The sequence below is a fragment of the Taeniopygia guttata genome, chromosome 2 (assembly GCF_048771995.1).
Source record: "Taeniopygia guttata chromosome 2, bTaeGut7.mat, whole genome shotgun sequence".
In the NCBI taxonomy this organism is placed as follows: Eukaryota; Metazoa; Chordata; class Aves; order Passeriformes; family Estrildidae; genus Taeniopygia; species Taeniopygia guttata.
The window spans coordinates 22,762,902-22,786,766 of NC_133026.1; the positions used below are offsets into that span (position 1 = coordinate 22,762,902).

Here is a 23,865-nt window from a genome sequence, read left to right on the forward strand (position 1 = left end):
GCCGCATCGCTCCTGCGCCCGGGACAGCGCATCCCTCGGCCCGGCCCCGGCGCTCCCCGCCTGCCCCCCTCACGCCCCCGCCGCCGCCGCCCTTCCTCCCCGGGGCTCCCCGGCCCGCCCAGGCTCCTCCTCCTCCTTTCTCTCAGCGCACCCTCCCTCCCTTCCTCACGCCCTCCCTCCCTCCCGCCGCCGGCGCCCGCAGCCCCTGGCCGGACTTTGCTTTCGCTCCTCCATCTCCCCTCGGCGCTGCCGTGGCCCCCGCCCTGCCCGCCGCGTCCGGCCGTGCCGGGCAGCCGGGCCAGGGCGGCCCGGGGCTATGAGCCGGGCGGCGCGGAGCCCAGCAGCACCGGCAGCACCGGCAGCGGCGGCGGCCGCGGTGTAGGGCTCCTCTGCGGGCGGGACCGGGGCCGTCCCGCGGCGCCCGGCGGCTCCTCGGGGCGCGGGGACAGCCCCGGGCCGGAGGGGCGGTGTCTGCCCCGGAGCCGGGGCAGCGGGCTGGCGGCTGGCGGCAGCGCGGGGTCGCCCCCCGATGTGTGACATGATCGACTCGCAGTCCGCCGAGAAAATCAGCAGGATGAAAAAGTTGCGGAGAACTTTATCGGAGAGCTTCGGCCGAATAGGTGAGTCCCGGGCCCGGGCCCGTGCCCCACGGCTCTGCCCGGCACCCGGGGGTCCCGGCAGGGAGGGGACGGGGACGGTGGGCTCAGCCCTGCCGGGTTGGAAACACCCGCAACGATGCCGTCCCCGAAAAACGTTTCTTGGAAAAAAGCTCGGGAAATAAAACTCCGGTAGCCCCAGCAGTGCTGCATGGGTCTGTGATGGAGTTAGCCCAAAATCGGCTGGGAAGAACAAACTGTAAATGAGAGTTGGCTCACGTGCCCCTACTGCCAAAGAGAAACCTCAACAGAAAGCAGCCGGTTATTCTCATTTTGTTGCAGGTCTACTAATTTATTTTTGGTACGGGCTGCAGGTTGTTTTTAGTTGAGTTGTGAGATGCTGAAGCAGGTAATAGCGGCCCAGTGATTTAGGGGGCCAGACAAAAGAAGTCTGTCTGTCATTTGCTGTGAAGCCCTGTCGCTCTGTCACTGACATAAAGCATCCTGAGGTAGCGTCATCTGAATGCCACTGCCAAGCGTGTTACCTCCCGGTGCCACCACACCGTGTTTGGTTTTGACACCAGTTTATTTTGCAGTTGAATTTTTTATTAAGAACAATGCTAAAGAGTTCTGGTCTTCTTGGACTGGCGTTTCTCTTAGTCTTTGGCACATTATGTTGCTTAATTCACTGTTTAAAGCATTAATTCCCGCTGACATCATCAACGCGCAGCTGAGCAGGGAGAGAGGTACCTCAGAGGAGGTCTGAAGTATCCCCGAGCTGGTGGGACAGAGCGGCTGGTGGAGGTGCTGTGACACACGGGAGCAGATGCAGCACCCCTGTGCTTGCACACCTTCTGTCTGGGTCCTTCCACGGTCCTTGCCCTGCATTGTCCATTTGGGAGGGCTTTCCTCACAGCCAGTCTGGGTCAGCTTGCAGAGCTGCTTTGTCCCGGTGAGAGGGTGTGAAGTGCCTGTGCCGCAGCCAGGAGCTGTGGCCTCTGGTTCTCCCCCAGTAACCCTGCCTAGGATCTGCGCCGGCACTCTTGGGCATTTTAATTTTTCACGTGCTGTGTATGCATTCAAGCACTGCAAGCTTTTAAGAGGATGATTGTCTTTGAAATCAGGTATTTTTATTGTCCTACTCCAGGATGAAAACGACTGAGAAGAGCTTATTCATACTTGTAAACCAGAGAGTTTCATGGGGAAATGCAAAGTTACAGTTATAAAGCAAATATCAAGTCACTGTTACAAATCTCTGTCCGCGTATGAAAACCGCTTTCACCTAGCATCAGTCTTAAACTTGGAAAATACATTTAACTTTCTTTGATGAGAAGGAAAATAAATGAAGCAGTCAGGTGTTTGGTCTGTTAAATATCTCTGTGCCTGTATAAACACAGAGACACTCTTCCACAGAACTCTGAAAGGGTTTTACTAATGGTGGAAGTCATTAACAAAGAAAATGTTTTGAATGAGGATGCTGCTTTGTTGTAACAGTGACAGTCCTGTTAATGCCTTTTAGGGATCAAGGCCCCTCTGGCTGGTAATTTCTGCATGTTTTATTTGGCTCGCTTGGGTGATCATCTCTTCTTGTCATTTTGCACAAATTAAACAAGCTTTTAGTTTCCTTGGGAGCTCTGCCCTGGTTTTAGATACAGGGATATTTATGTCTAAAAGCTCCTTCAGTTCTGTGTGTATATGCACAGAAGTGTAGGAGTGTGCTCTGGTAGGCAGTTGGTTTATTTGTTTGTTTGCTGGTGGTTGTTTTGTGATTAAAACACAGCTGCTGACAGCAAGTTTGTAGATGCTCAAATATATTGATCATCATTCTGGTGACTGCACTTTAAGCAAAAAAACTTCTAATTTAGCTATGTGAGTTTTGAAGATAGTCCACTCTCTGATACCAGAGGCACAGATAAGCCCAAGCAAATAAATTCTAAACTTGCATACCAGGAAATCCTTGGTTAAAACATGTGCTGTACTTAACTCTTATATTGATGTGAAGGAGAGAAAACAAAAACCTCACTGGAAAAAGACTTTCTGGATATTTGACATTTGGGCTTTAAAGCTCTCTTTGTAGGTGCTGGTTGCTTGGTATGGTTAGCAAATTGCAAATTAAATATTTATTTAATTTCTAACTTTTTCAGTCATCTGTTCAGTTGTGATTTGTCATAAATAATAAATTCCTGACAGTGGTAAAGGCCAGGGTGGATGGGGCTTTGAGCAACTTGGTCTAGTGGAAGTTGTCCCTGCCCATAACAGGGGAGCTGGGATGATCTTGAACGTCTCCTCCAACCCAAACCATTCTGTGATCCTGTAAAAGAGTGATGATATATTAACTTTTTCTGTTCTGCTTCAATGTCTGTGTTTTTGCAGGTTTGAGTACAGAACATAGTATCATGAGCATAGTTGTATAAATGATGTGAGAGTACTGTGGTGTTTGAATCAAATAATTAGTGAGTCAAACCTTTATGTGTTGCAGTAGGAAAGATCTGATGATCATTCTTGAAACGATAAAGCACTGTTACACCTTCCCCCAGTGTTGGCAGTATTCTGTCAGCCAAATGCAATTCTTCCAAACTTCAGTACCGGATTCAGATACGCAAGTTTATGTTAGCCTCTTGGATAAGAGTGATGGAAATGTATCCTGATTGTCATTGGCGGTGAGCTTTTTTTTTGTTAGAGCTTGCAGGTTAACACTCAATAAACTGCATTTCAGACCCACTTCTTCCCACCAAGTAATCCTCTCAATTTAAGAAGCTGTAGCTGCAATTAATTTATGGGTTTTTTTTGAGTGCACTCATGTATGTTAGGTAACGTTTGTAACTGTTTCTGCACCATCTCTAGAGAGTGTAGTTGTTCCTGGGGCACAGCAGAGGCCCAAAGGGTACCAACAGCAGCCTCAGGAAGACTTGACCCATTTTCTTAACTGTGAACTGATGCTTTGCATCCACCAGCTTTCCTGGAGCAGGGTGATGAAGTTTTGGCTCACCAAGCAAAACTGGGCTCAGTCCTGTAACTCTTAGAGTACCTAATACTTAAAATGTTTGTTTTGCTGAGTTGAAAATTGTGATGTGTGAAATTGCCCACTCAGTGAGCCTTTTCCTGAGCATTCACTTTGTTCCATTATGTGCAAATCTGGCAGAGGATGAGACAGTGCTGTGGTGTGCTGGGGGAAATGTGTGTGGTCTGTGGTGCTACAGGGTGTCTCTTTGCTGCAGAAATTGTATGCTTCCAGTTCTAGAGAAATGAACTATCTTTGTGGCTTAGGTACCCTTTCTCCTGGCAGAAATTTTCTGGTGTTTCAAGGTGTGTCCCTCTTAAAAGTTATCTTATCATAAATAACTTATATTGCTAAGAATCTGAAACAACAGACATAATTATTTTCATTCATAAGTTTCCGCCAGCCCATTCATTTCTATATGAACATCCATATTCGTTTAAAAAATTTGCTTTCCTTGCTTAGAGGTTGTGTTGACTATACAAGTGAGCACATCATAACTATATGTTAAGCAACTTTTAGAGATTCAGTTGACTCACTGTTTAATTTAGCATTTAAACCCTTATTAGGTTTGGTTCTTAGTTTTGCCCTTTGATAATTATGTAATTAAATTATTAGTGAATAATTTAATAAAAGCAATGGTCATCTCTTAATCATGTGAAGAGTTCTTAGCTATCCATTTGTTGAAGCTCATATAGTACCAGAATCACATTTGAGATCACTTCAACTCATGCCATTTAACATCTGTTTTCTTAGGAGTTTCTTTAGTCAAAAGCACCAGGTTACAAAGAAAGGAAGGAGGAAAGGAAGAAAGAAAGAGAGAAAACATTGCTGAGATTTATCACAGTGTGCTGAAAGCAACTGGCCTTTCTGAGCATCCCTGGGCTTTGTTACTAGCTCCTCACTGATACAAAGGTTATCTCCACTAATCTCCTCTGATATACATCCACATAGCTCACATACCTGAGATAATGAGAAGTTCATTTGTAAACAGTTAATTTTTTTCTTAAGTTCAGCAGAACTTTTTTTTTTCTTAACAGTTTAAAAAGGAAAAGATTGCATAAAGGTGAAAGAGGTATTTTTAATATAGTTTGTTCTATAAAATATGCTGCTTTGGTGTCTTCTTTGGGAGATGCTATGTAGTGAATTGGTTGAGACTGATACTGTTATTAAACAGAATCTCATTAAATGGGTGGCCAGAGCTCTCATACTCTTTTTGTGATTCTTAAAAGCCCTCTTTTTAGTCAAAGGTAGAAGCTAAAGACAAGCCAATTATATGCAATGGACTACAGATTCCCATTTCTTCTTGTTCTGTTACGTTGTGAATTTTGTATAGCAATCTGTTTGCCTATTCCTGTAGTGTCCTGGTCATGTGAAAATCTTCTGTTTGGGTAAAGGAGAAGAGCTTGTCAGCACAGCTTAAGGTGTGTAATTTACTAATTTATAGCTTGTATGTCACTGTGACCTGAATGGTAATTGGGAAGATTAGAAGCATGTTCTGAAAAAGTGTTCCACAGATTGGGGGTTCCCTGCCCATGGTGGAGATTCTGGAGGTGCAGCACCGTTTGCACAGGTGCTCCTGCCTCTGTACCACCTCTGATACAGCCTCTACACTTTTGCCATTGCTTTTGTTTTGTTTTTGTTTGTTTATTGTGGGGTTTTTGTTTGTTTTTATTTTGCTTTTTTTTGGGGGGGGGGGTTTCAGGGTTTCTTTTTTTGTTATGTTTTGGTGGGTTTTTTTTCTGGTTGTTCTTGTTTTTGAACCTGGTAACACAGTTGCTCCTGAAGACAAGATTTGGAAGATGTTTAGAGATTAGTAGTGATTTTTTGAAGACAGAAGGAGCATCTGAAAGAGAAAAAGAAGAACTGGAGTCTAGATCCTCAACCATGTTAGGTGCTTAAATATTTATTTCTTGTAGAAATATGCAGGAGTGTAAGAAACATTATGGTGCTTAAATGATGAGGAGGGACCCTTCTGGTGCAGCACTGCACGAGCAGCATGGTTGTTCAGATGACCTCCTTCAAATGGAAGACCTTTGTGGTTTAAACTGAAAAGAACCAGTGCCATCACCGATGCAATGGTTCATCTAATTTTAGCTCTTCAAGGGAGGGAAACAAAGTGCACCTTCAGGTCACAGCGTGCAGCACATGGAGTGCAGTCCCTCGTGGGTCTGGTTGAGAAAAAGAACCAGGCTCATACCTTAGGACTGGCACAGTTCAGTGCAGATTTGGAGAAATTAATTTTCTTCGTATTTCAGCAAAGAAGTCCAGTGTGCTAAAGGAAAGCTTTCCATCAGCTTAATCTTTGCTACAACTGCAAAACTATTCCTGTCTTCATTTTTTTACCAGTTCACATATTTTCTGCACTTTTTTCTCTCATATGTTTCTTGATTAATTACTTGTTAATGGTGTAAGGAAGAAATCTCTTCTGCTTTAGTGCAAGTCATACTAAAAATTGCAAAAAAAAAGAAAAAGGAAAAAGGCATGTTACAATGCATACTATTTCATAAAGAGTTAGTACTTGAAAAACTGAATACATAGTTAGGTGTTTGTTATACTTTTTGAAATTCAGTCAAGCTGTCCATAAAGGGTTTTCACACTCGCTAGAAATTAAAATAAAAACCCAAACCCACCCTTACAAACTCTTATTTTCTTTAACCTGAGAGGATTTTTTCATAAATATGTAAATTTACTTTCTTAGAAACTCGCTGTGCTGGTCTACATTCCATTTACTGATTCAGATTTTGAGTATAAAATTGTTATTCATGCCAGCTTGTTCTTTCCTATTATAACAGGAAAATGATGCCCTAGTTTTTTGTGGTGGTTTCTTTTTTTCTTTTCTTTTTTTATTTCTTTTTTTCTTTTCTAGTGGTTTGTGTTCATTGAAATACAGTATAGATAATAATTTCTTTTTTCTTTTTATTTTAAAGCCTTGAAGAAGGAAGATAGCAGCTTTGATGAGGTAGGTTAAATGTCTTTGTACTTTACATAGTCCAGGTATTCCTTTAGTAGTTCTCAGTGATGCTATAAGAAAGCCACAGATAGTAGTGTTATGATGTGCATGTGAATTAATATATGCCTATTGCTCAAACATATTTTAATTTTCTGAATAACTATCAGAACAATGTGTTAGTCAAAGGGTCTGCGTGGGATACTTAAGGTTTGGGTTTTTTTTTTAATGTAATACAACTGGATGTCTTAAGAAAAGTGGCCATTTAAAACTGTTCAATGCTGAGAAATGTTGAATGCAGGGAAAATACTTGATAGAACTTTGCCTGTGATAATTCCTGTAACTGTAGGCCTATACTGTAACAGGCAGGAAAAAAACATCACTCCTGAGAGAATACTTTATGTAAAGTGCTGCTGCACTGGCTTCTTTCTGAATATATCAACTGAGAGAGATGCTTATAATTAAATTAAAAAGAAACCCAACCCAAGAGCACAAAACCAACATCTAGTCTATTGGTAAAGCTGATACTTGATTATTCAGTCTAATCAGTTTGTGGCCTTGACCTATCTGTGATGTGATCTGCAAGTTAACTTCTAAAATATGCTGCTCATGATTTGTGCTTGAGGGTTCCAGGTCAGTGCAAGTCATGCCACAGAGCAAGTTGATGCAGGAAGAGGTGTAGGCCTTGGTGTGATGACATATTGTCATATTGCAGTCAATGCTTGCCTTGTACTTCCCTCTGCCACCATAGCTGGAAGCAAATGGAAGTATTTTCATGTGTTGATGTTACGCTTCTGGCATTTCTTCTTCATTGCCTGCTGTAAGTTTAAATTCTTGGCTGAATAGAGTGAGATAGCTGTTGTGTAATGCCAGATTCTAGAATAAATAAATGATGATGTAATGTCCTGGATTCTGGATCAAATTAGACTCTATCTCTTTCTAAACAGATCACACTGATGCTCAAATATAGCAGTTACAATTTAAATGTTTCCTGATTTTCTGACATGCGTTGCAAAAGCTGTAAATCACCTTGACCCCTCTCAGGTCTGCAATGAAAGTCGTGGGGTCGGGCTCTCTTTTCAAGAACTCTGTTTTATCGTGCAGTGGTCCTGACTATTTTATTTCTCTTGTAACACTCATAGAACTTGATTTCACCCTAAAACTTATACCTGTATGAATATGTGCAGATACATGCTTAGTAAACTCTGAATCCTTGCTTTACAAATCTGTTCAGTATTTTCTTCTGAAGGCTGCAGTGGTATACCTGTGCTATAACCTACTCAGTAAGTAGTAATATCTCGTATTAAATTTGACTCAGAATTTAAAAGGATCTATTAAAAAGCATTGTCATACGAAGATGGAAATTCTGTCCCATTCCCTTCCCCAGGATTGTTTATCTGCAGGTTGTATTTATTTTCTTTCAACCTAGTTTTCTGCTTTAACAAGAGACAACTTGAACAAATTTTCATTTAAATTCAAGGGGCTTGGGGGAGAAATAATCTTTCAAATACATTTTTAATAGAATCTGACAGGTTGTTGCAATGAGCTACTGCAGAGGCAGTAAGGGAAACCTAGTGGGAAGGGTACACAAAAGAATTTTCTTCCATTTCCTGTAAATATGGAAGAGCTTGATGTGTTGATGTGACATCAGCTGGTTGATTTGCATCAACTAGTTCCATAGTTTTAGGTGTAATTTCTTAGAAGAAAGAAAAGCGTGTTGAGATTTTATGTTTGTTTATTATCTCCAAATTCTACACAGTTCTTGGTGATTTTCTAGCCTAAAGTGTGAATCAGAGAATGAGCTGTACCAGGTATCACTTAATTCCTTTCTTTTCAAACATCCTTCAAATCAGAAGATGAAATAGCCATTGGTATTTGATTTAATAGCACCTACTTCTAAGGAAGACAGCATCTGTGAGCAGAGGAGTGGGTGCACATATTCGTCTTAGGAGGCCATCCTGAAAAACACTAAGACCATTGTGTGATATTAAAAAAGCCAGTCTCGTCTTCTGGCTTGTATATGTAGTATTGATATAATAGGGAAACAGTTATGAAGAAAGTTAAGATGACAATAAGTGGGAATATCAGGTAAGGAGAAGAGAGAGGAAGTTGTTTTCCAAGCTGTTCAAAGCTGTCAGCTTTGGGCCTCCTACTACAAGAAATGAAATAGTCAACTATTGAAACAGAAATTGCATTTAAGAAGCAGCGCAATCTCCTTGTATGGTTAGTGAAAAGATGCTCTTTTATGTTGCTGACAGATGCTGTGTGTTTCTTCTCAGCCTGTTTCCCCTTTCCTGAAGGGAGGTTGACCTGTGAAGCAGTGTTTGAACAAGGAGCAGTGAACTTGCAGAGGGACTTTATGCTCTTGACAGGTAGAGGAGGAGGACTCATGTTTTAGCCTTTCAAGTTGTGACCAGAACACCAGGAGCAGAAGGTGCCCAACAGGGACCTGAAATCTCTGATGGAGGAGAGAAAGTGGCATGAGGAGGAAGATGACCCTTCTAAAGCTGCAAGGTCTGCATTTGCGGCTGAATAGGTGCAAATTTATTCTTCATGTTGTGGGTGCTACATGAGGTGCTTCCTTTTTTGTCTCTCAGGAACTGAGGGGAATAAATTGAGAAATGCAGTGGCTCTTAATTCTACCTGTTTTAATTGCTTGCAATAGCTGAAAAATGTACAACACTGCTGGAAGTTGTCTGTCTTTTGAAGAGAAACTACTAAAAATGAAGATGTCAGACATGCTAGGCAAGTGTACCACATAATTGCTTTCTGTCAGTTATCAATCTAATCTCTCCAGTAAATTAGAACCAAAAGAATCATGAGCAGTGAATCCTGTGGTTAAGTTATGTGTTAGAAAATATTTTGTATTTGTAGAATTTTTTAGGGATCTTACTGCTGTATTTAGTCCTGCCCATTAGGTGAGAGCACAACAATAGTGTGAAGGAGTAGTGTAGGATTTCTCACTTTTTAATATCTGCTGTTTTGTTTTGATTAAATTTTAAATGAAAAAAAACAGTTTTCTATAAATGATGCCAACCTTTGCTTTGGTCTATGACACTTAATTTATTCTATTTAATGGATTAATCTATTTAATGGATTTAGTGGTAGCCCGCTCACCTTCCTAAGATTTTGTGACATCTTCCAGAGACTCATATGAATGAAGGGGTGGATACAGACCACTTCTTCTATAGTCTTTCATTCAAAGCAGTAATCGTATGGTTTTTTTTTTCTTTTTTAACCTTTAGCTTCTTCCTTTTTGTCATACTGGTCACATTGTGGGAGCTGAAACATAGGTCTGTGTCAGTACGTGCTGAAATCAGTGGGAAAGTTCTCAAATGTTTTCAGTGGTTTGTGGGTTGGGTTCCTCTGTCATGGAATATCATGGGAGAGGGAGGGGGACTGTTTTTTTCTGTTTTCAAAGTTTTTTGAGTAAGTCACCTTCTCCTTGTGTCCTTAAATGTACCTTATCTATTCTCTGAAAATGGCAAACTGTGAATCACCCTCCCCTCCCAAAGCAGCTGCCCTGTTTTTCAAAGCAACCGAAATTTCACTCTCTGAGTGTAGGTTCTGGCGCAGTTAGCATCTGTTTTGTTGTTTTAGGTGAAGCTCTGATTATCTACCCTGAATATCATGATAGAAAATGAGCACCTCTGAGGAGCAGCACTACATGAAAAGAGCAGTCTGAAAACAAATAAGTGTTCCTTGAGTGAACATTTTATTTATGCTTCAGTAGTTTGTCAAAGTTTAGATTAATAATTTCCAACTATGCAGGATTGCTTAGATGTATTTGGACCACTGGAGTAACAAGTCCACTCTGCCATATAATGATAGAACCAATTTATTTTTCATTACAAGGTGTTCAAGGCCAATAACAAGTGGCTGAATTGTAGCATATTTGTTGGAATAACAGCCAGTGTTGATGTTTGACTAAAGTAATCTCAAGGCTGGTGGTAACCAACTCCTTTAGTTAGCTGCTTGCTATTACAATTTATTGCTAAATTATTATCAGCAGTTGCAAGCTGTTGGTTCTTGTCCTTCTGTTGATGGTTTCTCTGAGCACTTAAATCATGTTTTTTTTAAGACCTTCAGTCATATGTGTGCACCCTAAATAAGTTAATATCAATGTCACAATGAAATCAAAAGAAAATAATCTAGAGAGTCAAATAAACATGATTTTTGTTGGTAATGCTTCTTATAGTGAGTTTTATTGCTATTGTTTAGCTGTATTTTAATGTTAATTTTTACTGCTATCAAGAGCACCTTTTTTTTTTTTTTTTTTAAGGCCATCTTTCTTAGGAAATTGGGGTACTGTGATTGTACCTGCTGCATGTGTAATGCTGTCTGACTTCACCCAGTAACTTTGAAGCTGGCTGACACTAGATGCTTAGATGCTTGGTGGAAAAGCATGGGAGCTGGCTGGGGGGTAGAGATAAGAATCTCCTCTGATGGAAAAGCTGAAATGCAAGTTCTAGTGAGCGTATGAGAATGCAGTTGGAGATGTTATGAATACTCTGACTTCAGCAAAATCCTCAGTATTCATCTACTCCTTACTAGATTTAGAGTCTCCAACTCTGAGAAAGCCAAATTTCATTTATTTCACTCATGGAACAACTTCTGTGTTTTTGAAGTGGAAGTGTGTGAAAGGGGAGGGAGTTCTGCCAAGTTACTTCTTGATGCTGTAATGTGCTTGCTCTCACAGTCTCTCTCACCCCAAATAAAAAGACTACTCCCTCTGTGGGATGTTGGCATGAAAAATATCTTGGTTTAAAGGACACCCATCTCTGGACCAGAGCTTTTGCTTAGCGATTATTTTGACTTTGAACAGTTAAAGGAAAGGGTGTAGTTGGAAAAAAGTAAAGTTTTGTAAAGCATGAACAAGAGGTATTTGATTGCCATAATGCAGGTGGCACATAATAAACTAAATAACTTTTCTGCATTTTTTACTATTTTATTTCTAGCATGACAGAAATTTATTTTATTTTTCTATGACAGAAAGATAAAAAACCCTTGAAATTGAATTTGGAAAAAAATGCCAGAAGTATAGGTTTCAAAGCATTTTCTCAATAATACTGGGGAACTGAGTCAGAAAGACTTCATCTAGTAGTTAGGTTACTTTGCCAAATGTGTACAAAGTTGGTTCAAGTGTCTAGAAAAATGTGTCTGTTCAGATGTATTGTCACAGAGCAAATGAAAGGAAACATAATTCCAGGCAGAAGACAACTTGGTATTGGAAGTTGCTGCTTTTGAAGTGTTACTTGATGCATGACACAGGCAAGTATCTTTTTGGTGACAAGAAGGAAGTAAAAGCTTGATCGTGTAATCTGATGCCTCCTGCAGGAGGATCACCTTCTTGGGTTAGAAAGGTCTTTGTGTGTCTGATAAAGATCCTTCCAGACTGCTACCTTTGGGAGGGAAGATGGGTGGGGATGATGTTGTCTCCTGAGCCTGTACATGACAGAGATTTCTCAGGAGATGGTTTGTGTTCCTACTGCTCCTAATTCTATGTCTTCTTTTCCCCAATCCTGTTCTCTTACACTTCTGAGGATCTGGTGTTGGTCCAGTGGTTCCCCAGCAGCAGATGGCTTAGACATCAGCTTGCCCAACAGATTTACTGGTCTCTGCATCTCTTTGAGGCCATTCCAACAAAATATGAATACAAATCGTGTCCTACCTCTTAGGACTGCTGTGTGATGCTAATGTGTGCATCTGTAGCAGAATAGTGCCAGCATTTCAGATCTTAGAAAGTTGTTCTCATCTGCTTTAAGGGAAAGATTGCTAATAATGTCAATCTAGAGGTGAGTCTGAGAATGGAGGGCATGAATGGAAGAGAGCAATTACTGCCATTCTGCAAAGCTTATTGCATCAGCTGTGGGACAGATGTACCTTCTGTGGGACAGAAGGACATTGCTCTGTAAAAACCCTGGTTTGTGAAACTTCTGGTGGCTTAAAAAAGCCCAACTCCTGGGCAGCTTTGCAAAATTTCTCAGAGCATTTCTAATATTTATTAGAATAATATGGTGATCAGGGATTCCTGTCATTTCCCTGTGCTATATTGCACATGGAAATAAATCAGGTTCTGGAAGATGTGAGACACACCTGAAACAGATCTAGGTGACCACAGTGCAAGCTGGGAAGTAACTAAGAAGTGGCAGGAAAGCCACGAAGGAAAACTGACTATGAAATAGCTGCTTTCTTTGGCAATTTCAAGGCTTTGGAGCAAAACCTGAGACCATGTGGAAGGTTTTGAGATTTACTTGGCAGTGACTCTACCCATTCAGTACAGGAATTGTTCTTAATGTTGGGGGATAGACCTGGCCTTTAGGAGATTAAAGTTTGAGAACCCTCTTTTGTAGCTGAGGAAGAGCCTTAATCTTGGCACATCCCTTAAATCTGTGGAGTGTCAGTGGTTTCAATTTTTGCCTCAACATGTTCAGTTGTGTGTTCTACTGCCTGGTGTGTTTGGTGAGAGTGCATCCTGTTACCTTTTAGAAAGTGTGTAGTGTTTTCATGACATAAGAAAGTGTTTAAGTCAAGTGTGAACCTCCTTACTCTCCTTTCTCTGCCTTTTCTTCTATAGAAACTGGGTAGAAGAAGGATTCTTGTGACTAGTTAATATGCCTGTGTCCTTTGCTTAACTTTTCTTTGAGAATGGATGGAGCAAAGGAGCAGAACTTGGTCTGAATCCATGTCTGCAGCAGTGACTGGTGAGGATTTGGCCAAAATGCTGACATATATAGTTCTGTTGTGATCTGCAGGCAAGTGTTTTAGCTATCAGAGAAACACTGCAAAATGAAGATGAATTTCCAGACCTACTTCTCTCACTTGTGCATGTGTATTTTGGGATGTTTCTGCTCATCAGATGAGAGGGTGTATGCATTCCAGGAATATGGAGTCTGAATATAAGCTATTATTATTTCGATAAATATGCTTACGTGTGAATCCTGCTGTTTAATTTCTTGGGACATATGGGATATGATAATTTGTTGATAGATTAAATAGAGTAACAAAGCACAATATGCTATATATGGGATCCATATCTTCTTGTTCTTGGCCTTGTGGGCAATCTCCAGACTGTGAGGCAAGAAATAATCATGTCACTTCCTTGATAGGTCTGTCTCTTCCATCTACTCTGTACTTAGATATTATTGCTTTTTTTCTTTTTTTCTTCCAAGCCACACTACAAACATACATATGACTATATCTAAATCTTTTTCTCATAAAGCGATCTAAATGAAAATTATCAGTCTACATTTTAACTTTCCTGAGAAATTCTACATGTATAATGCCTCATCTGCTGTGCATCACAATATTGCTGACAGCCATATATTTGGAGGATCTCATCCACGGTAATCAAAGTTCTGAGTCAATTGACATATCTTGTTAATTATTTGGAAGGGATAAGAAAAAGGAGATTACAGGCTTGTTCAAGCAAAATGGATTTGTGTACAGAAAACAATGTCATTTTGATGATATTAAGGCTTAATGAAATTGTTATTAGATTACACCTCTTTTTCTATATATTCTGGAATTTATCTTTTTCCACTTCCATCAAACTTTTCTACTTCTAAGCCAGTTGAGTCAGAGTCCTGCTAGTACTTCTTATGTTCATTTCACGTATGGAAATTCTCCTTATCAGGTTTAAAATTCAAACTTGAATATTACAGGTTATTTAAATATGAAATATTGGCAGTAATTTGATAACTAAAAATAAGTGTGAATGCTACTGAAAACAATGATAAATTATGGAATCAGGGCTGCTGAGAGAACACATAATGCGTTATGACCAATTCTGAGTAACAACTGGAATTGATTGTGTTTGGGGCTGTCTGAGGTTATTACTTCTCTTGAATTAATGTTTTTGGTAGAATCCAGGGGTTCACCTTCTTAAGTATTGAGAAATAAAAACATTACTAACTTTGGAAAATGTTCAATGATGTGCCAACCCAGGAAATCCAGTGGTTTAAAATATTTTTCTTATTGCCATGTGCTCAGCAGGGCTTTTCTTTGCATGTGAACTTCTTTGATAGCTCACGTATACAAAAAGGTGTTTTTCCATACATATGTGCTTGAAGCATCTTCTTATATATTTTAGGGAGGGTAAACTTCTTGTTGCCAGTGGATTATTATTGTACACAATCACACTCAGCACTATTTTTTAAAATGGATCTTTACCTTCCTTTTTCTCCACTGAGATGCACATTGAGAGTCAGGCATGGTGATCCTGAAACTGCACCTGAGGGTGGCTTCGTGCTGTTCTTGGACTTGTTTTCTCTCATCTGTATTGAAAATTCAACGCTGAAGAAATTGACTGAGGTCACTTGCTGTGATTAGTTAGGTCAGATATGCCCTTCAGCCTTGAGATCTGGAAGACTTTCCATTATGCCAAGTATGTTGTAAGAAGTAGTGCAGAGGATGCGTATTTCGGCTTATTTTTCTTAATACTGTTTCAGATGAAGAATTTTTCCTTTCTGTATTGTTAGAAGGAGAACATATTGAAATTTGTAGAGAGCTTAATCATTAATTATTTTTATCTTTATCTCTCCATTAACAGTTATTGTTGCTTTCTGACAGAGAAACAAGATCTTCACTTGTTACTTTTTCTGGAAGTTCTATTAAGTTTTGTTCAGTTTCTTTCTTTTTTTTTGAAAACTACCTATGCACACATCTATCCCATGTCCCCATGGGACCAAAATGTCCATCCTTTTCTTTATATTTTTTTAACTTGTGGTCCTCTTATTATAACTATTTTTAGTTTCATTTTAATGATTTCTTTTTAACCAATATGGTGACAAAAGCTGCATCACAGTTCAAGTACAGTGCCCGTAGCTGTTGGTTAGCTCTTAGGCACAGATGCACTTCTTTTATTTCCTCTTTTTGCTTTCCTGTTTATGCCTCTTTTCATTTATAGCTTAGTCTTGGTGTACTTCTCTACATTCAGTGTATGCCTTTATGCTGTTTGTCCTGTTCTTCAGCTGGTGTTGTCACCTTGTGCATGGTGGCAAGGATGTTCTGAAGTCCTTGCCAGTTGTTGAGTCAGCTGTGGAAGCACAGCCAGGGTGGGAGCTCCTGTCCTGAGTGGCGTGGGCAGGGAGGGGGGGAGCACCTGCAGGCTGCTGGGGGCTGCTGGCGCTGGCAGACACTGGCAGAAGCCACTCAAAGTGTGGGTCAGTAGCTTTCATTTATTTATTGGCCTTCTAAACAGACAGATTGATGAAATGATCTCCTACCTGCTCGCCTTTGTCGATGCCAATTACTGATGCAGTTTTGCAGTTAAAATAGCAATCTGTGCTTGCTCAAAAGAAGGTTTTTTAGCTTATCCATGCAAAGAATGATGCCAGTTCCATTTGTCAAATTCATTATCCTTCTTACCCTGTCCTGGCTTGTGCAGATGTGGGAAGTCTCTCATGACTGCAGGTTTGCTTGGTTTGGAAGGAAAGAAGTTTTTTTGTTTAAAAGAATAAAGAAAAAAGCAGTGATGATTTATTTTAGCTCTTCATGCACAAAGAGGAAGCAGATACAAACAGGATGTTTGTTAGAGGCACCTCCTAATGACCTTCGAGATGCGCAGAATTCCAGAAACTAGAGGACAGCATCTGGAGAAATACTTGAGTGGTTGTTTATTTTCCCACTTGCTTAGTTAGTTATTACTCTGGTATGGCTCATTTAAATGTTATTTGTCTGGCCATCATCAAATCATGACAGAAGCTCAGAGAAGATGAAGAGAAATGCCTAATTTGCTAGCCCTTCAAAAAGATATGCTGTAGCACTTCAGGACTTTTTTTTCTGTTCAAATCAGTAAGAAAATAGTATTTTTATCTTTAAAAGTAAGTTTGCAGTACCTAAGCAGTTATGAGTTAGACTACATATATTTTTTAATATCTTAAGAATAGTTTTTTTTCAGTGGTGTGGAGAGAATGCTTAGTCATGCATTTTATATGGACATAGACAATGGGCTCACACTACGTTTGTGATGATATTCAACAACACAAAACTATGGTGTTCAATAATATGTTTCTTCAAAAGTAAAAAAAAAATGTTATGAAAGAAAATTCTATGATATTTGAAAGAATATTGTCAGGAACACAAGAATCTTTTTCTTAAAGTTCATCTTATGCATTAATTTAGACAGTGTTGTAAGATGCTCTGGTAGGTTTTCTCCCAGCACTAATTATTCCATTCACCCACAGGTGGGGCAGAAATTACTTTTACAGTCAAAGTGATGTTTCATTTTGGTATTGTCAGTTAAGCTTCAGAGAGGACAGCAGTGTGAACCCAGTCCCCTGGGACTCAGCAGAGCTCATGACTATATTTCATACTCACTGCTGAGGAGGTGATTTTGAGAAGCCTTTGAGGTTCAGTGGTGATGCAAGACTTCAGAGCAGATATTCTGCTGTGAGTGGATCCTTATCTTGGAAGCTTATGTGAATTGGGTTTACTTTATTGTTAAGATTAGGGAGAATGCCACAGGTATCTTCCTTGTTCAGTTTCTATTGCTTGTGAAAAATCAGAAAGAAGACCTCTTGGAGAGGAAGGTGAAAAATGGAAAATGTCATTCTTTTTCCTTGTGCCAAAGAACTTAGATGGAATATGAGATATTCAGTTGGAACACATTAGTTATAGTCTGAGTTTGCTTCTTAGGTTTCTTCAAGATTTCAAACAGATTAATTATCAGGAAGAAATTGGATTAAACTGTCATCATTCACAGCCTCACCATTTTGCCTCAGGATCACTCATGGTGTGTCACTAATGGTATCAGCCACGGTGTGATATACAACAACATCCAGAATGTGCCCTGTGTCAGTCACCATGGCCTTTAGCTGGATACAGGATGGAATTTTGCCTGGAGTTCAAAAAGAGGCTCAGTCTCCAAGTTCAGACCACACTGTTTATTAAAACTGATTATGTTGGGAACTGACCAGCTTTGCAGAAAAGAACCTGGGGGTCCTGGTGGACATGAAGTTGAATGTGAGCTAGCACCATGCCCTTGCTGCATTGTGGGTGCTGGTGTCCTGGGGTGCGCTGGGAGGAATGTTGCCGACAGGTGAAGGGGAGGTGGTCCCTCCCTTCCACTCAGCACTGATGAGGCCACCCCTGCTGTACAGGTAGTTCTGGGTTCCTCAGTGCAGAGAGACATGAAGAACAGCCACTGAAGTGATTAAGGGACTGGAGCATCTGCTGTGAGGAATGACAGAGAACTGGGACTGTTCTGCCTGGAGAAGAGGAGGTGCAGTGGGGGATCTTACCCATGCCTGAAGGGAGGATGTACGGAAGACAAAGTCAGGCTCGTCTCAGTGGTGCCACGTGACAGGACCAGAGGCAGTGGGCATGAACTGAGACAGGGAACTGAAAACCTCTGAACATCAACAAACACATTTTTGCTGTGAGTGACCTAGCAGAAAGAAAAATTTCCCATTAAGGTTGTGGAGTCACCATCTGTGGAGGAGCCATCTGGACAACCTGCCCATCCTGTGCACTGTGCTTTAGGTGGCCCTGCTTGAGCAGATGGGTTGGACCAGATGACCTGCAGAGGAGCCTTCCAATCTCCACCATTCTGTGCCTTGTGAACTTTTTTACAGGCTGCTTTCTTTCTGCATTTTTTGGAAGCTTTTTTGCATTGCTTGTGTCACATGCAATTGATTTATTGTTAGTTTTTCCATATGTGATCACCTATAATATTCTGATGGTTTCTGTAAGAAGTGATTTGCTTTGTCTGTGATTCCATATGGTACATTGCAAATAATTGAGGTCCAGTATTATAAAGACTGTAGGAGATACTGTTTCAACCACTTGTTTAGAAGAAAGGTAATTGTGAAGATTCTCTAGAAACATCTGTAATAAAATATTTACCTTTAGAAACTCATTCCTATCCACTGCTCATCTGCCAAACACACCCCTAGAATAGTCCTTCAGTTTCTTTCTCTGCCCAGATCCCAGCACTTGGTACTCCAGAGCAAGCAACACAGAGCTTATTGCTGAGGTTTGAATTTTTTTCCTCTTACAGGAATCTGTAGTTTTACCTTTTATCAAGTGTTTATATGAGGAATTGCAAAAAAGGGGACTCTTGTGCTGATTGTTTTTATTAACATGTGTAAGATGTGTATTTAAGCTTCTCTTCTGCATACTCTTCCATGAGGTCAGTTTCAAAAACAAGAGGCTCTGAGAGAATAACCTATCCATGGAAATCACCTATATTTATGAACCTTTAAAAGAACCACGTGCTTGCAACAGAAATAAAGTATCTTTTGCCTGGAATCATTCCTTCAAAGCAAAGTCAGTCATTTTGAGGCTTCAGATTGATTTATCTGGAAGGAGGAAACATTTGTGCTGCCAAAAGCATCAGAGCAAAAATAAGCTTTGTTAAATAAAGGGAATTCTGCACCATGTCTTGAGTATTCCCTTTGTAAAGGACTGGAAAGGCTGAAGTGAAAAGTGAAGAACTTTTTTCTGGTTAGTAGTGGGTCTAGGCAGTAGGGTGGGAAGGGAGATACTTTTTCTAACATGTAGTTCTTCCTCCATAAATCTAGGGGAAGGGGGAATATCCCATCACACTTACTGCTGCTGTGTGCACTTTTTAACCTCAGTTTTCACATTTACTTCTTCCTTAGATGTGTTTCTAACTTTATATGGAGTTGTGTGGAGCAAATGCAGGCTAGTTGAAGCCTCTCAATTCTTGATCTGAAGTGTGGCCTTTAAGTGCTTCTTATGGTGAATTGCTCTGCTTATAGACTTGTTCCTGAAATGTTTCCAGTTCTGGAATTGGCATTAGCATTAAGAAATATCCTGTGTAAAAAAAAAAAAAGCTGGGGAATCAGAGTCTAGCCAGAATTACTCATTTCATTGTACCGGCCATCAACAGGACTCCCAGTTGTAATTTTGGCTTTAACACTTTGTGATCTAATGCTTGATTTCTAGGAAAGGGTCTGTGAGTTAGTGATAGTAGGGTCATATTCTTAATTTGAAAAGGCTGCGTTGTATCTGTAAGTTCTTTGCTTATGCATAAAGCTGCTGTCAACATCAAAAAAGCACAGCTGAACAACCTCTACTTTGAAAGTGTGGCATACCTTTATTTTGTTTTTCTGCCTGAGACTGGTGCATGATCATGTATTTTACTATTTTAATCCTTTATTTTTTTCAGTTTATGCTTTAAGAGGTGAATTGCCTTATGTTTGCCTGCATTTTGTATTGCAATTGCTAGAATTGCTGCCATTTTGTAATAGCAGGATGAAGTGCACCTTGCAAACTGGTTCATAAAGCTCTGTCCTGAGCACCAAACTTATTCAGTAGAACAGTTCAAAAGATTGTGCTCATTATGCTAAAAAATTATACCCTTAGGGTCCTGCTTGATCAAGGTGGGGGATGCTTTAAAACTGGGCTATAATTAAGAGTGCAGTAAAACAGATTTATTATTAAGTTTATAAGAGAAGGGAGTAAATTATGTTCACTCTTGCTGCACAGTTTTGGAAAAGAAAAAGACGCATTAATAAACAATATGTCTGTAATTAATTAATGGTCCCCTGGAGACTGTTTTCTCCCAAACTAGTTTATTAGTGTGTAAATACTAAAACATTAATCCCAAAACTCATAATGAAAAATCAGCTATGGGTAAGTGAATTGTGGTCATTAAAGCAGATTTTTTGTTTTTGCTGTTTGTTTGGTTTTGAGTTTTTTTTGGTCTTAATGGCTGAAGTTAACAACCAAGATGAATGGAAAACAAAGTACCAATGCTGAGGTGTATTTTGACAATTCTAATTATTGTCCCATACCACTAAAAGTATCATAAAGCTATCTCTAGAATTAATGTGAGCTATAAACCTATTGTGTACTCTGGATTTGAAAATGAATATTGATTACCATTCTGTTTTTTATTTCTTAGGAAGATAGGGGCAGGGCCTAAATATTAGAGTCCTCAAATTCATCATTTCCTTTGTTTTCTGTTATGCCTCTTTAATCTTCTGCTGTGTCTGTTATTTTTCTCCCTTTCCAGATAGACTGATAAATCTCTTGAATATAATCACAAAACCACATTTCAAAAACCTACTGTTCTGGTAACCTAGATGAGGTCAGTGTTTTAAGTACCTTTTAAAAAGCAGGTTACCATGCATTTCTCAGTTGGATTCATACTATTAGATACTGGAGTAGATTTTAGTATTTGGTTCCTAAATTCTTAGTGAAGCTTTTGCAAAGCATGAAGTGCTCTGTGCTTTGTGTGCAGAGAGCCTCACTGGCTTGCAGGGAAATACATAAACTTGTCAAAAATGTGCATACTCGCGGAATCAAAGCCTTAATTTGTAAAATTATACTTAATAAGAAAAATGGGCACAAGGTAGTAATTTTTCTTGTTGAAAACAATGGTTATTGCTCAGGTAAATGTCAGCAGCCTTGACTGCTGACGAGAAGTGCAGAAGTGATTAACATGACAATCGACAAATCATGTCATAAATTTTTTTGTCCCTTGCAGCCACAGCAGGTATATAAACTGGTCTTTCAGGTTTAGTTTAGTTTAGTTCTTTTGGAAGAAAAAAAGTGTGTTACAAAAAACTTGGGAGAGAAAATGAAATTTCTTCCGTACTTAAGTTTTCTTTATGAAGTCTCTATTTAATCTTCAGCCTGATATCTATTTCTTTTATATTATTAGAGTGAAGCTTTGATGCATGCATGGGTATCTCCCCTCCATAATTTTTCTCCCCCATTACTAAGTCCTTTTATGTTATGCTTTAATATGAACAGATGAATTCTTCTTTAGGCTTCTTCTAAGAAAATGAGCTTTCTAACTTATGCTACATTTATCTTTGACTATTTATAACTTTAAAAAATTGGCTGGTTTTAAGGAAGTGTGTGTTCAAGAAGTAGCAAAGGATATTAGAAATATTCATAATGGCTTTCAATCTTTTAAGGTAATAAACACAAATCTTCTTGCAAGTATAAGGGGAAATTTGGTATTTATTCTAAGGCTATATAAAGCACTTCTATCCAAACATGAATACAAGTACAAAATAAATTAATTTCTGTCTCTAACACAATATATTTAAACTATGGTTATCCATGTCAGGCAGGTTGGGTCTTTACTTGCTCATTGATTCCTGTCTTTATTTGTTACATCTAGTATAAACCTTACCATCTTTACTTGATATAAATGATTTCCCTCATGCTAACCAGAGGGATTTGGGAGAGGAAGCTGGAAGCTATGTTGTTAGTGTGTTCTCAGCTTTTCTAGGTGGTAGATGTGCTGCCCTGCTCCTTCTCTGACTTTAACTGGACACTTTGAAGGGCTTGGGGAGGTGATAGCAGTGTGAGTTAAGGATGTTTCTTCCTTTGCATGCCTTTACATAAGGTGTCACTGTTTTCTTGCTGTCTCTTCAGTAATCTATCAAGGTGCTCTCTGGAGTCCTTCTTGGAAAAGCTTTGCTGGAACTGGACAGCCCAAGTAGGGCAGTTATGGGACAGCTGTGTTGTAAGGAGAAAGCAAATAGAGTAGGATTGTTAAGCCTGGAAAAGACCACCAAGGAGAATTATGACAGATACACCAAACTATGCGTGATGTGAACAAGTTGAGTAAAAAAAGAATGAAGCAGCAGAGGAAAGTTTTCTGTGGAGAGCTCCACTGAACTGACCTCGCTGCCTCTTGTTGCTGTCTCTGCCTTCCTGCGGTAAAGGGGCTTCAGGACTGGTAAAGGCCTCGGCAGGGCTTGGGGTGGGGGCGAGTTTTTCCCCAAGATGTGGAACAGCGAAGCGTGTCTGAAGACAACAGAGCACATGTTGGAGGAGGGGACAAATGGAAAACATCTGGAGGTGACTCTAACTGGAAGGGTATGTGCACTCCCTCAACAGAAACCACAGAGCTTATCTATTGGGAGACAGAGAAAGCACACTGGCTGAGTGGTTTCATCCAGTATTGGCATTTTTATGTTTGGAGCTAGGGGCACACAAAAATAATAGTGGTAATGTTTCTTAGGGGTAATTTTGTTAAACAATGCTACTTTTGCCGGCAAAACTCCAGGTGTAGTCTTGGCTTTGCATTGGTTCATCTTTTACAGATTCTGATTTATCTTACTCAAATGCCTGGCATAAATAAAAGAGAAGAAAATAATTCTTTTTGCAGAAACGAGTTGTCTCTTACGAAAGAGCTGGAGCTGCTGGCAAATCCATCTCCAGCCTGGAGAGAGTAAAGAGAAGACCAGTGAAGGAAAACTGGAGTATAGTGAAGGATCTGGTGTTTTCTAGGGAGGGGAAGATGTCTTATTACTGACACAGTATTGAAAATGTGACTTCATATTCAGGCAACACATTCTCTAGAGATTTTACAAACTCCACAAAAATGCTAACAAAAAGCAAATGTTTTATTATGAAGTTGTCTTCTTTCTGCCTTCTTGAATTCCTAAATATTTCAACATGACTTATAACTAAACCGTTTTCTATTTAGCTTCTATTTACATTCCTAGTCAGAATAGTTTCACCTTACAACTTGGATTTCCTATGCAGTGTTTCCAAATGGGACCACAGGGACTTGTTGCTTTAATTTGTTTGTATTCTGTTTCCTGCAAGTTTGGATATCTCTGTGGGCATTTTTCTTGTGTATATGTGTATGTACTCTTTTGTTTAACATCAAGGAAGAGTTGTGAGTAAAGGCTCCTTTACTGTAGAAGTGTAGTATGCCTTAATTTTGAGCTGGGAAATAAACATTTTACCTATTCTTCAAAGTACTGGGATTTCAGATCCCTTTTCTGTCTGTAACAGGAGGAGAGACCAACTCTCTTCTTAAAGAAGATCCAGCTCACTCTAGACAAGCTGATAATGTGTCAGCATGTGTATCACACAGCCCAGCTGCATTTTGTGATCACCAGCTAATATTCTCTTTTACAGAGATGAGACGACAACCAGGTCCAATTTTGGTTCTGAAAAATCTTTTCTTAATGGCATCTTTCCAGAAACCATTATGCTTCTGCAAAAAAGTGGAAAATTTTGACCAGCCTAATTTTCTGTATTTTTCTATTTCTTGATTTGATACATGATAATGCTTTATATTTAATAAAGGTTATGTATAACTTTTGACATAGTTTTTAAAGTTGTACTTATCATCATCTGTATTTCAAAATCTTTTGTGTACAAGAGTTCAGTTATCTTGCTTGTAGTTCTCACGGTAATATACCACAGGCTATTGTATATGCCAGCTTCATTTTTCTGCTTTGTATGACTATTTTTGTGGAATCAGTTTAATTTCCTCTTTTGTTATGTTGGTGCTTATTTTTCAGAGTACTGCTTGTGTCAAATTAGCTTTTTTTTTTTCATTTTGTTTTCACTCTGTAGAGTTTTTGTGGTGGTGG

General features: G+C 39.7%; 1 protein-coding gene and 1 pseudogene across 6 annotated transcripts in view; both read left to right on the forward strand.

Annotated features, from left to right (window-relative positions):
* Positions 1–479: 479 nt before the first annotated feature.
* The window catches only part of CDK14 (cyclin dependent kinase 14), a 399,376-nt gene continuing 375,990 nt past the window's right edge, over positions 480–23,865 (forward strand). For 5 of the 6 annotated variants that reach the window (XR_012054498.1, XM_041714407.2, XM_012571523.5 and 2 more), the window contains exons 1-2: positions 487–620; positions 6,525–6,556. Coding sequence is in view for 4 of the 6 variants with exons in the window: in XM_041714407.2 (XP_041570341.1) it covers positions 530–620; positions 6,525–6,556 (123 nt within the window). In the remaining 2 variants the exon portion in view is untranslated. Of the gene's footprint in view, positions 621–6,524; positions 6,557–23,865 lie in introns of all 6 variants that reach the window. The other variant, XM_072925517.1, reaches the window with a different exon arrangement.
* LOC100220527 (pre-mRNA-processing factor 6 pseudogene) overlaps positions 22,259–23,865 on the forward strand; it is a 41,573-nt pseudogene continuing 39,966 nt past the window's right edge.